This window comes from Zosterops lateralis, assembly GCF_965231275.1.
Source record: "Zosterops lateralis genome assembly, chromosome: 6".
NCBI classification, from domain to species: Eukaryota; Metazoa; Chordata; class Aves; order Passeriformes; family Zosteropidae; genus Zosterops; species Zosterops lateralis.
Genome location: NC_139761.1, coordinates 17,546,344 through 17,558,751, shown reverse-complemented (window position 1 = coordinate 17,558,751; position 12,408 = coordinate 17,546,344). Strand labels below are relative to the sequence as shown.

The 12,408-nt window shown below is 37.7% G+C and overlaps 1 protein-coding gene across 1 annotated transcript in view; it reads right to left on the bottom strand.

Moving 5' to 3' along the window:
- Window positions 1-4,988: 4,988 nt before the first annotated feature.
- Window positions 4,989-12,408, bottom strand: part of EML5 (EMAP like 5) — a gene marked incomplete at its 5' end in the record, with an annotated part of 95,059 nt that continues 87,639 nt past the window's right edge. Inside the window, 8 exons of the mRNA XM_083863991.1 lie at window positions 4,989-5,801; window positions 6,093-6,193; window positions 7,015-7,168; window positions 8,702-8,805; window positions 9,677-9,839; window positions 11,099-11,271; window positions 11,470-11,658; window positions 12,197-12,311. Of these exons, the coding sequence (XP_083720117.1) occupies window positions 5,765-5,801; window positions 6,093-6,193; window positions 7,015-7,168; window positions 8,702-8,805; window positions 9,677-9,839; window positions 11,099-11,271; window positions 11,470-11,658; window positions 12,197-12,311 (1,036 nt within the window). The 3' untranslated portion in view covers window positions 4,989-5,764. The remainder of the gene's footprint in view (window positions 5,802-6,092; window positions 6,194-7,014; window positions 7,169-8,701; window positions 8,806-9,676; window positions 9,840-11,098; window positions 11,272-11,469; window positions 11,659-12,196; window positions 12,312-12,408) is intronic.

The following is a 12,408-nucleotide window of genomic DNA, read 5'->3' as shown; positions in this document are numbered from 1 at the left end:
ACCTGACTTCCTGTATATCTGAAAGCCCATGGCATGGAACTACTGAAGGAAAATTTGACTCAAATAGGATCTGAACTGCCCTCTGCAGAGTACCCTTGTCACACCTCAAGTTAAATGTAATAGAGCCCACAGCTTTCATGTCTGTCATCTTAAATGTTGTGAATGCCTGGGAACAGAATCAAGAACTGCTGAATAGGAAAGAAACAAGAGGCAGTAATTGCAACAGCTTGGTTAAGAAGAGTTTTCTGAAGTATAATATTTCTTTGGTTTAATATTTTTTTGTTTGAAGAAAATTTTCAGAAGAGACCTATTAAAATAATCCATGTTTGGTTCAAGTGGAAAGATAAGTAGCCTTTTAAAATGCATCCTTAAACTCTTTTACCTGAGCTCTCAGTACTACAGAGCACTTCTGTCTTTATAGCACTTTCTTTGTTCCACTGCATCCACTGCAGCTGTGGGTAACCTGCTGTTTGCTGCTGCACCTCAGCTCTGAAGAGGTGTCCCACAGGTAGAGGAGTGGAGACAGCAGTGAGTGGGAGTGGCTGCATCTTCACAAAAACAGAGCAACCAAAGTTGCCTGCAGCTCTTCCTTGAGCACTCTGCTGCTCTCCAATCCTTACACTTCCCAAGCAGCCACTGAGTGCTTCCCACTTGAAACAAGATGTTTACCACTCACCACCATGTCAGTTCTCTGGTCTTGCCTTTGCCTATCTTTGAGTGTTCCTTTCTCTGCTTTCCTTCTGCCTTTTCTCCATGTTTGTTTACTGGTTTCCTGTTACTGCTTCCTACACCCTATGTTCCATAATTCCAAAAAGAAGAAGAAATTATAAACATTATGGAAATAAGAAGAATTGCCTACTGTCATCATGCTAAGAGCTTACACCTTTTGTTGTTTTGTTTTAAACAGAGGGATAAAGAAGAGAACATTATGTTCCATGCTTTTTCCCCTCTTCCTTTCCAAAATAGTAGTGAATGGGTTGGATTGATGATCCCACAGTTAACAAAAAAACCCAGATCAAGGTATCAAGGTTTTGACTGGTTTGCTGATAGTAAACTGAGAAAAGGATGGTGAGTGTCTACCTCTGTTCTAGCATCAAATAGGCTGAGAAGACCACCTAGTACTTCTTAGGTGCAAATGATTTTGGCAAGGAAACCTATTGTGGCTTTTATGCATATTAGACACTTAAAACTATTCTATCTTCATTTTTAAAAGGAGATATGCAGAGTTCAAGTCTGAAGTAAAAGTTAAATGAAGAGCAGAAGCCAGGGCCAACAAAATAAATGGATTTGGTGTAATCATCCAACAATGAGTGGTATGAAGAATGACAGCAGGCTTTGGCAAGCACATGGATCTAACCACATGAGCAGAAATCAAATGCTGCTAAAAATTTTAGAAAAACAGAGCAGATTGAAAGGAAGCATAAAAAAACCCAATCAGAACAAAAAAGCACACAAATGGAATGCAATTAGGAGTGTCTACATCACTGATGTGGCAATTCATTTTGTGATTTGCAGTCTTACTTCCTTCTATAGAGTCTACAGGATGTTCCACTGTGTCCAAAACACTTCCAAGATGACATCGGTCTATAGCTTATGTTAAGAGAATTTAAAAACAAAACAAAACAAAACAAAACACTTTCAGGATTAAGGCTGGTCACATCTCTGACACTGATAATGAAATAGGGAACATGTCACCTTGCCTAACTAAATGCTGTATTTGAAGCCAAGATGCTTTGCTCGTGACACTCTCCCAGCTTATCCAGCCCATGCAGGCCGGGCTCTGGGCGGGATCCCAAGGCAGGAGAGGTGCTGCTCAGGGGCGTTGGGTCTCTTGGCAAACTGGCAGCTCCAACAGAGAGGCTGAGCTTGTTCAGGCAGCAGCTGACAGAACTGGATCATGGTTTCAAACTAAGCCTCTCCTGAATGCTATCAAAGTCCTGCTCTTGGTGCTGAAGCCATTTATTTTGTCTTGTTTTAGACTGAGGAGATGCCTCACCTGCAGTGGACCTGCTTTCTGATGGCACAATTCCAGATCAGCATTAACCTGACTGGTAGAAAGTTCAGTTATGCTGAAATGGATCTTGCTAACACTGAAAACCCTGATACAGAGCAAAGTCAGAACTTGCTCTGAATGTATGCTTTTCCTCAGCTGTCACCAAGTGATCAAATAGCCTTAATTTTCTGGAATCCTATATTTTAGTTTCACAGTTTTTCTTGCTTTCCCTAGCAAAATAAGAAAGTCATATATGCTGACTACCTTCTTGAGACTAAAAAAAAATATTTCAAGTCTAAATGATTCAACATATTTGGCTAATTTGCTCTCTCTGACCTAATTCCCAACTGTGTTCCTCAGTTCCTGCACTATGAAAACTTTAAGTTCTAAATGTGTTTATTTTTTTTTTTTATTTCCTTGCTCATAGGAGCTGGATTTTCCTTATTCTGTTTTTTCCAAGTATGCTTATTAGCTTTCAAGGGCATACTTATTTTATTACATGAAATGTCATTTTATTTTTACTCAGTTCTCTAGTTAATTTATTTTATTAAAAAAAAATTTGCCAACTACAGAGCCCAAAGATAAATGTTTGCTGCTAACCAAAAAGACAAGCTACAGTAAAAAATCATCCACAATGAGTGATTAAATTATACAAAGAATTTCTGCCTCCCCTTCTCTGGTGCTGTATAACCCCAGAAGAGGTTTCCTCCAGCTTCAGGCAAAGCCCTCCTGCCCTCAGTTCTCTCTGATGCTTCCAGTTGAAAGGTTGTCACTAGTCCCTCCACATTCCAGCTTCTTCCCTGACCTATCCTACGGGGTTCTGTCATCCTCTGACTTCTCTGTGGAGCATCCAGCCAGAGCTCCCACTGCCTATCAGAACGGGTAGCTTGTTCCCTTGTACACATGCTTCAAGCATGGGTGGCAACAATTAGCAAGTTACTACAGTAGCATTTAATGTAAACAGAAAATGAGGCACAGTAGCAAGCACCATCACAGACAGAAAGACCAAAAACACCATAAAGCTGCCAGCCTGGACCATGGTGACAGCCAGCTCTTGACTTCAGCAGACTCACAGCTACATTATACTCCAAACTGCAATTGACACTCTGCTCACTCTTCTCCTCAACATTTGTGCTCATCCCCAGCTGGCTGCCCCCATTTTACCTGGCAAACCACAGAGCAGTTTCACCAGGGAAAACACTGGCTACCAATACAGACTGCAAGAGGAGGAACAATGCTGGCAGTTTAGTTTTTAAAGAGCTCCTCAGCTTCCTGCTCCCATCCCAGCCCTTTACAGTAGCAGTGAGGTTTGGAAGAGAGTGAAGAAGCAGGGAGACCTGGAGGCTGCAGCCCTCAGCCCGGTCCCTCCAGCTCCTTTTTGCTCATCCTTCAGCTCTGGTGTGGCCTTTGGGATTCCTTGGGGGAAAAGCACCAATGGACAAATTATCAGTGGAGAGGCACAGTACTAATGAAGGGGGTAGGGGGAGGGAGGAGAAAAGGATCAGTGACAGGGATTCAAGGAACAAACCCTCTTGATCCACAAGACCTCCTTCACTGGGTGAAGGCCTATAGAAGAGCTCACAGAGCCTAGGATTTTGTGAGGAAAACTCAGAGACAGAAAAATATGGACTTTGATCTGGCAGTCTGACAACAGACTATGAGTGAGCTCTTAACAGTCATCCATCTTGATCCAATGAAAGGCAACTTTAAAATAGAGGCAGGACAAAAAATTAGTTCAAGTCCAAAAGTCCTGCACAGATGTGTTTCCTAAGGGATAGAATCACAGCCATAAAAGAGCACACTGCAAACTATTTCTCTGGTAAAGAGAAGATATAAACACCAGAGACTAATTTTCATTTACAACAGACAGACAGGAAACAAGGTTATGAGATACATCAGGTCTAATCACAACTCTCATACCCAATTTCCCTAAACTCAAACACATTGATGCCAAAATCTTCCTGTACACTCATAACAAAATCCTCAGAGCTTTTGCTCTTGTAGAATAGCAGCTGCATGACTGTCAAGACTTTGCTAAGAACCATCATGCTGAGAAACCTGATAACTGTTTTGTTCATCAGCTTCTTTAAAACAAAAATTTGTTATAGTTTGATATATAAAATATATTACCTAAGACAGTTGGGTAACTAGTTTTGTATACCACATAACAAGGAGAGCGCAAAAATTTGGCTCTGTAACTTTTCTCCTCTTCTACCTGCAAGTCCTCCCATTCCCTCTGTAACCAACACGCACATGAGATGATTACAAGAAGAGATGAGGTTTATTTCTTTTTCATCTGGCATAAGAAAATGCAAGAGATGAAAAATAACAAAGCCTCTTGACTGACCTAAACAAGTGCCACTGTCAAAGCAATGCTGGCTTACATAGAAAGAGAGCTTTCTGTTCAGCAGAATACCACAATGAGAGCAGTGCTGATAATTAGTGATTTTTGATCTCTACTATTACTGCATGAAAATTAACTGTCTGTAATGCTTCTCTCTGACATGACTTAGACAAATAGCTAACAAAATTTTCCTCACTTGTTCCCCAAAACACAGCTTTGTTCAGGATTTTATTATCACTGAAATGTTTTTCCAACTTAGAACTTCAGTTATGTTGCCTGATAGAAAAAATGCTCAAGTGACAGCAGGTCCATTCAAAGAAGCAGATGACTGGACATTTTTTACAATCAGAAGAGAAATCTGAATAGAGACATCTCCCAGCTAGTCCTAACTCTATTAAAAAGTTCAAATGTATAAAATATAATGCTCAGAAAGTTCTCTCTGAATCTCCCCTATGATGCTGAGAAAATAAAATCAATTCATATTGCTCTGAAATCCTATTTTTGCCACTGCTGACATCCAAAACTTTACCAAGAAGACTACAAAATCCTCACCCTGGTCCTCATTTCCAGCAGAGAGGCTCACAGCCCAGTCAAGTAACACAGCAATAATCTCTCTTCCACTGAGAATACTTTTATTCACAAGGCAAAAATTGGAGTTAGACTTTTAGGTAGTGGGCAAGGCACTCGCAAAGTGAGCAAATCTATTTTTGCTCACAGAACTAATTTAATGTTTAAGTGCAACAAAAACACTAAATTAGCCATGAAGATCATGCATACCCAAGGGCTCTCACCAGACATGACTGTGACCCAGGCCTCTAAATACAGAAATATTTCAGACATAAGGAATCAACTCTATTATTTTCTGCTTCATCAGATATGATGTTTCCTTTTGACCAGCCATAGAAATATAATTTCCGTTATAATAATTAAACATTTATTAAAATACTATATATTTAAGAGTTAATATATGGTCTCTCTCAGTAATAAAATATGGAATACTCTTTTTATCTATGCTATTTTGACCTCAAAACTTAAAGGAAAAACATTCATGCTGAAAATAGATCAATGTACAGCACTAGGTCAGAAATAGATCTCTTGATTAAAACCCCGAGAACTTGCTGCAAAACTGTACATTGATTAACAATTCACTTTTTCCTTTCATCCATGTATTTTGTTTTCAACATCTGGCAGTGAGTGGAATACAAACCCAGATTATCTGACACTGAAGCAAGCCTAGCAGCCTCAGTGTGTTTGTGACAGTCCATCCTTCTGGCAGACTCCAGGTCCTGTCTTTCAGAGACAGATTGCTCTGTGTCTTGGGTCATTTCTTACACATGCAGGGCACAGCAGAATGTCACATTGCAATCCTGGGTATTTCATGCCTGGTACTTCATGCAGTTTCCTCTTTGCAAGTCTCCATGTCTCTCTCAATGAGGCATATGCACACACTTCCAAACAAATAAGCTGTGTTTTCAAAAAGATATTAAATATGAGAGATAGAAAACCACAACATTGTTAAAAGAAATGGCTAACACAGGCAAAAGAAATTCCCATTAAAAGTATGATGTTCTGAATATTCATGTGAACATTTTAACTTATCAAATATTAGCTGTTGGGCTATTTAATTTGTCACAAATATCTTTTTCTCTGTGGATGAACAGGAAAGCAAACACACAGATAAAAGGCTGAACTTGAGCTTTACATTATTATGGTCTGTCCAGTGTAGATTCTGACAGCAATGGCAAGGTCACCTACCTGCAGTCGTCCCCGCCGGCACTGACCACGTATCTGTCTCCACTTGTGAATCGAATATTAGTTAAGTGGGCAGAGTGACCTAAAAATCGTTTGTGTTTTGCCTGAAAAAAACCACACAAACAACAACAGAATGAGACTGTCTAAATATTCTGTAACCTCCTAAATCAAAGAAGTCATGCAAGTTTTTATCTACCCTTTTATTGCCGCACGTATTTATAATATTCAAAAGTTATAGAGGTTATCAAATGTGAAAGATCTCCTGAAGGACAACTACTATTGAGCTGCAGTGCAGATTAAATGGTCAGCCAATAAGAGAGCACTTGCAAATTGGGAAGAATGTTCAAGCTAACGCAATAATATTAAATACATCTTGACACATGACTAACTTCCAGGTTTTGGGTAAAATTCCTCACACTGAAAAAAAATAAATTTTCATTGCAATTGTGTGAGAAGTTTACCCTGTGCAGTCTCAAATCTTGCAAATTAACACTGAAAACAAATTAAAAAAACATTCTAAATTAAAATCATAAATACCAGTAAAACAATTTAAAGTGTTAGTGAAAAATCTGTAAACTCTTCATCTGTGAAGATACACAGATAGGACTAAAATCACCAGCTATCTTCCTCATTTGTCAAATGGATCAGACATGTGGAAATCACTAAGGCCTTTGAGATTTTCATGAAGCAAACACTGTGCTAAAGCAGACTGGCAGACAATATCAAAAGTATTTGAGCTATTTCATAAAATGGTAGGGAAACTCTGATGTGGAGCATGCATATGAGACTACAGAGCTCAGGAGGTATTAAAAAGCTACAGATTTAGAGAAGAAAATATTTCCATCATATGTCTTCTAGAGGAACAAGACAAGATCCTAATATCAACGGTACTTGTTGTTGTAACCATGCAAAAACTAGTTCTTACAAATTTTTCAGGACATGGAAAGTCAAAGAGTTTGACCATGCCAAAATCATCGCCTGTTACGAGATTGATTCCCGAGTGAGAGACACAAGCACAGTTCACATCAGCTTTTTCAGCATGCCTGGACCAGATTCCAATTACTTCATCCCCTAGAACACTGAAACAGAAGACCGAGAAATTCTTTTGAAAACCACTGCAAAAACAAAAGTCAGGAAATAGAAAGCAGATCTCATATTCTAACTGATTCTATAAAAATACAATGTTTACATTTTATTCTCACACATGCACACCTTATATAGCTTTTATTCTGTCATTAATTTTTGAATCATTGCATAATTGCCCCTGAAACTGATTCAGTGATATAATTCCCAAAATAATGTGGCCCACGGCAATGTGAGCGAACCAGAAGTGAAATCATTATTACTACAATTGTCCAGTGAGGCATTTTGCAAAAAGAAAAAAAAAGAAAAAAAAAAAAAAAAAAAAAAAAAAAAAAAAAAAAAAAAAGAATAAAGAAAGGACAATTAGAAATAGAACACCATGGCATAAGCCTTAGATGAACAAGCTTCAGCTTTTGGAAAATAAAAAAAAATACATTCTCTAGTGCATATAACTATGTTGCTTCTGTAGTGTTTTCGTATCAATCCAAAAAAAAGTTTCTCTGAGTCCAATGAAGACTCTTCATTATAACCAGGGAGAGAAAAATTGCCCTGCACTGCCCTGAAAATATAATTATTTTAAGAGTTCAGAAAAATTCCTTTGCAAAGCCTTGTAAAAGGGCTTTTATTCAGCTTTGCCTACAAGGTATATGCACACTTCCAGGAATGCACAGAAACAAAAAAATTATCATTTGTTAATAAGTGAACGGTTTGGCATTTTTTCTGTGATTTTTTCCCCCCAATTCAGGGCACAGCAAACTACATGCAAAAAGGCATGATTTACATCAGACATACTGAATTGGATCAGGAAATACCAGTTTCTTGGTTTTGTCTCAAAAGGAGACAAAACTTGATTACCCAAAGAAAAATCAGAAATCTAACAAAATAAGTCTTGGAGAGCCCTCTAAAAGCTTATAGTTTTATTTGTATATTGCAGCAAATAGTCAGGATTCTTATTATTTAAAGTGGTTCAAATATGGAAAATTTTCAAGTAATTTTTCTCAATTTTTGCCTGAGGGTGGTAATTAGAGAACGACGATTAAAAGGAGGCAACAGAGACTGAAAAAGGGCACAGAAAATTAGATTTTCATAGAATAGAAAGCAAATTATTTAACTGCAAAATAAAAATAAAATATGGTATTATATTTAATGTAATATCTTGAAAGAAATATAATAACTTTAGGATATTTAAAAGTGCTTTTGTATGTATCCTTCTAATATGCAAATTTTAATAGCAACTTATACAGATACCATTAGTGTGGTACTGTAAATAAACTTGAATTACCACAGTTGTTGTGTGTTGTCTTTTCATGTTTGGATCTGTTTTAATTGGCCCTGTACTCTCATCGCTATTTTAATAAACGGCCCCTGTGTATTGAGGGAATCTGCTCTGTACTGCCTTTTGCTGTGCTGCCAGAGCAGATGTTGGAAAAAAAAAATCTGACTGAAGGGATTAAATACGCTTTTAAATAGTAGCTGCTTCTCCTGGAAGTTCCAGGTGTTTAACAGGTGTAAATACATGAATCATTTACCTTGTCCAAGTAGCCCATGTTATTCTGTCAATCACAGCCTGGTCCACAAGCTGCTTTCCTGAAGGCACTTCATACACTTGCCTTTTGTAAGACCCCGTAGAGACCTTTGAGTTGACCACAGAGAATTTACAATACATTAACTGGTTTCAAAATATGAAAGAATAATTTGAGATGGCTTTGAAAAGCATTTTTGTGACAGTCACTTTTTACTCCAGAAAATAACAGCTATTAGTCAATGAGTTGAAAATTCTCAAAAATCTAGACAAGCATAAAGCAATAGTGGGAAAGCATAAGAAATCTTAACATTTAAATGTCTAATTAGTAAAAAATAACTGAAAGAACTCACATTCTGTACATATGTGTTAGTGTGTGAGTAGATACGAATAAAGCAAAATAAATTCCTATCTTTAAAATGGACACAGAGGTGTTCTTCTTGGGCTGTAAATATTGATTCAATAATGAAAGAAGCTTATTTCTCCTCTCAGGTGCAAATAAAATATAGAAAGCATGTTATATTTACTTTATTTCTATTTTAAGAAAGATGTTAAGCCCTCCTATAGTTGGAAGTGGTAACACCACAATTTTGGTGCTGCTCCACAAAGTCTAGCACTAAAAAGACATGTAATGCCATCATGAAGGTCAGAAAGATGAAGAATTCATAGGTCCCCAGGTCCTGCAGAATGACAGACTGTACTCCTTCCTCTTTTAAGATAGGGGTAAAAAAACAGGGAGATACATCACAGGAGGTTTGAAGGGTGTCTCTCATTTCTTTGCTTATTTTCTGTACTTGATCTTCAGGAAAACTGTTCAAAACTAAAGGCATCCACTTAGTACTACAACAAAGTAAGTCTAATGAGAACACCATACTCCAACACTTAGTTATGAAACTTAAAAGCTGTCAAAGGAGAATACTTGCAGAGTATCTCTCAGGAGTATGTTTTCCATTCAGTATCTTGAACAATTAATGACTGATACCTGGAGATAAGAGCTGTCAGCAGAGAAGTCCATCTGGATCACAAAACTTGGGATATCTTTGCAATAGCTGATTCGATTCAGCGTGGGACCCAAAGTCAGATCATAAAAATCCACTGCATTCTCGCTAGAACCAACTGCTAGGTAACGAGAATCTGGGCTAAATCTGAACAGATAAAAGGGTTTCATGAACACAGGTTGGCCCTTACAACAGATTATAATATTTGAGAAGTACAGAAATGTGCATTTCGAGTATCTGCTACCCAGAACTGGAGGGAGGCAGAGTGTTCAGTCTGCTAAGCAAAATAACTTTTGAAATTAAATTTTCAGGGAATGCTTATCCAGCAGAAGGTGGCAATAACTTTGGTACAGATTACACATATAAGTGAACTGGGAACATCGCTAGAATAATTCCCATTATCTGATTTCATGACCATCCCATGGTCTAACGACTTGTGATATTCCTGATGACACTCTGACTCCCTGATGCTACACTTAATAAGGTTAAAAACTGGAAAACTGAAGTGCTGTAACTGAAGAAAAGCCAGAATTCCTAGACGAAATGCACTGAGTGTAAATCAAACCTTTTGTTTGCCCAATGTATCTTTGCACACTGGTTTCTGGCTTCCACTTTTCCTTTCAAGTCTTGAAACTCAGTAGCTTCCTGAGCTGAACAAATCCCTCACAGCCACTTCTGTGTTACTAGGGAAGTTTCTTTATTTCTGTTCTCTCTGAAACATACCTTGGGATGGCTTTCCAACCCCAGCAACCCCTAATTCCTAGCAGAGCTCTCCTGCGAGGTCTTTGCTTATATTTCTCTCTCATCACACTTTGCTCTCCAAAACTTTCCTTAGCTGAGTATGACCAATTTATCTCACAGAAGAAATGGTTTGTTCCTCCACTCAGGAAACAGAAGCAAAATTTTACTTATAACTCCTTTCTAACAAACACAACAAACAGCAAACTGACAGACTGGCATTTCCATTATGTCTCACAATCCAGTCTTCATCTGTAAGTTTCTGATCTCCTTTTACCTCCTTCGAATTCCTTCCCTCAAGCATATTGACCACACCACACCCTCGGTGTCACTGGCAAACCTGCTGAGGGCACTGTATCCCACTGTCCTGCTGCCACCAAGATGTCAAACAGTGCCACTCCCAACACCAGCCCCCAGGGAACACCACTCCTCACTGGTGTTCAACACCAGCAGTTGCATTGACTGATGCTATCTCTCATCTTCATGTATCTCCTCTTTCTTTTTTATTCCTGGTATAAGCATAATCACACAAACTCCACAATTCGCTCATTGATTCCAGCTCTCTGAAATATTGCCATGTTCCTCAGAACACGGAATTGTAATTTTAAAAACCAAAACATTAGAGATTTCTAGCATACCACAATAGACCACAAATAATATTTTCTGACCTGATATCTTGAATTGCTGATCTTCTGTCCCTTTTTTTCCCCCAGATTTTTAGAGAGGTCACAAGCAGGATAATAAATTCTCCATTTTTCATGCCAATAGCTACCATATCACCTTCTGGGCTGTAACAAACAGTACGAGCTGCGTGTCCTAAGCTGACTTTGTTCAGCATCTTCTGTGAAAAAATAAAAAACCCAGAATAGTAACTGTTACTAATTGTCCATATTTTAAAAGCATTTTATGCTAATAGTTTGTTAACATGCTAACAGCATCAGATGGATTATTTTCAGAATATAATAAAAAACAAGTTTCAATTCTGCAACATCATCACAAGTCTATTTTTTTTCCTAAACAAGTATTGTCTAACACCTACCTTTTCAGCAATATCCCAGAGTCTTACTGTGCCATCTTCTGCAGCAGAAAGGAAAAAATCTCTAGATGGATGTGTTGCTAGACCCCAGATGGGTCCATCCATATGACCATTAATTAGAATGTTACATGCAGCATTTTTCTCTCCAACTTCAATTATTTCAGCATTTCTTGTCCCAACGAGAATTTTCCCCTTGAACAATAGTGAAAGAATTATCTCTGGTAAGATACATTAACCTCTCATGATGAACAGTAATTAAAATATCATCTAGAGCTACAGTTCTGTCAAGAAAGTTTGCTTAAGTCAAGTCATTCAATAATCAAAGAAAAATTATTTTTTAAACTCTGATTTGTTAAAAGTACAAAGCTCTGTTGATATCATGATGCTGGCTGAGTTACTGCTTGTCATTTGATATTTGATATCTGAAGTGTGAAAAGAAAATGTAAAAGAAATCCTTAATAAAAATATATATGAAATTTCATATATATATGAAATAAAAATATATGAAATATAATCCTTTAATAAAAATATATATGAAATGTTATCCTAAGAAAGACTGAGATCTCACAAAGTAATGATTTCCTGCCACAATATCAGTTGTAGATACCTTCTAGCTTTGTCTTTAATTTCAAATACTAGCCGTAAGAGAAAGCACAACCAATTTATCTGATATTTAGACATCAACCCACAAATTATAAACTTTATTTTACAGAGAGGCAGCTTTGTTTACCTTGCCTCTGCAAACAGAGCGGACGCAGTCTGTCATTTGTCCTGTCTCCAGTCTGAAGGCACGACATCTCTTCAGCTCCTGGTCCCATAATTTAACTGCTCCTCCTTCCTTTGAACTATGAAGACATAGGAAGAACCATAAACATAACAGCTGGCACTAAAAGGACAACTAATGGATGAAAGAACTACATTATTTAATGTACTGTACTGCAA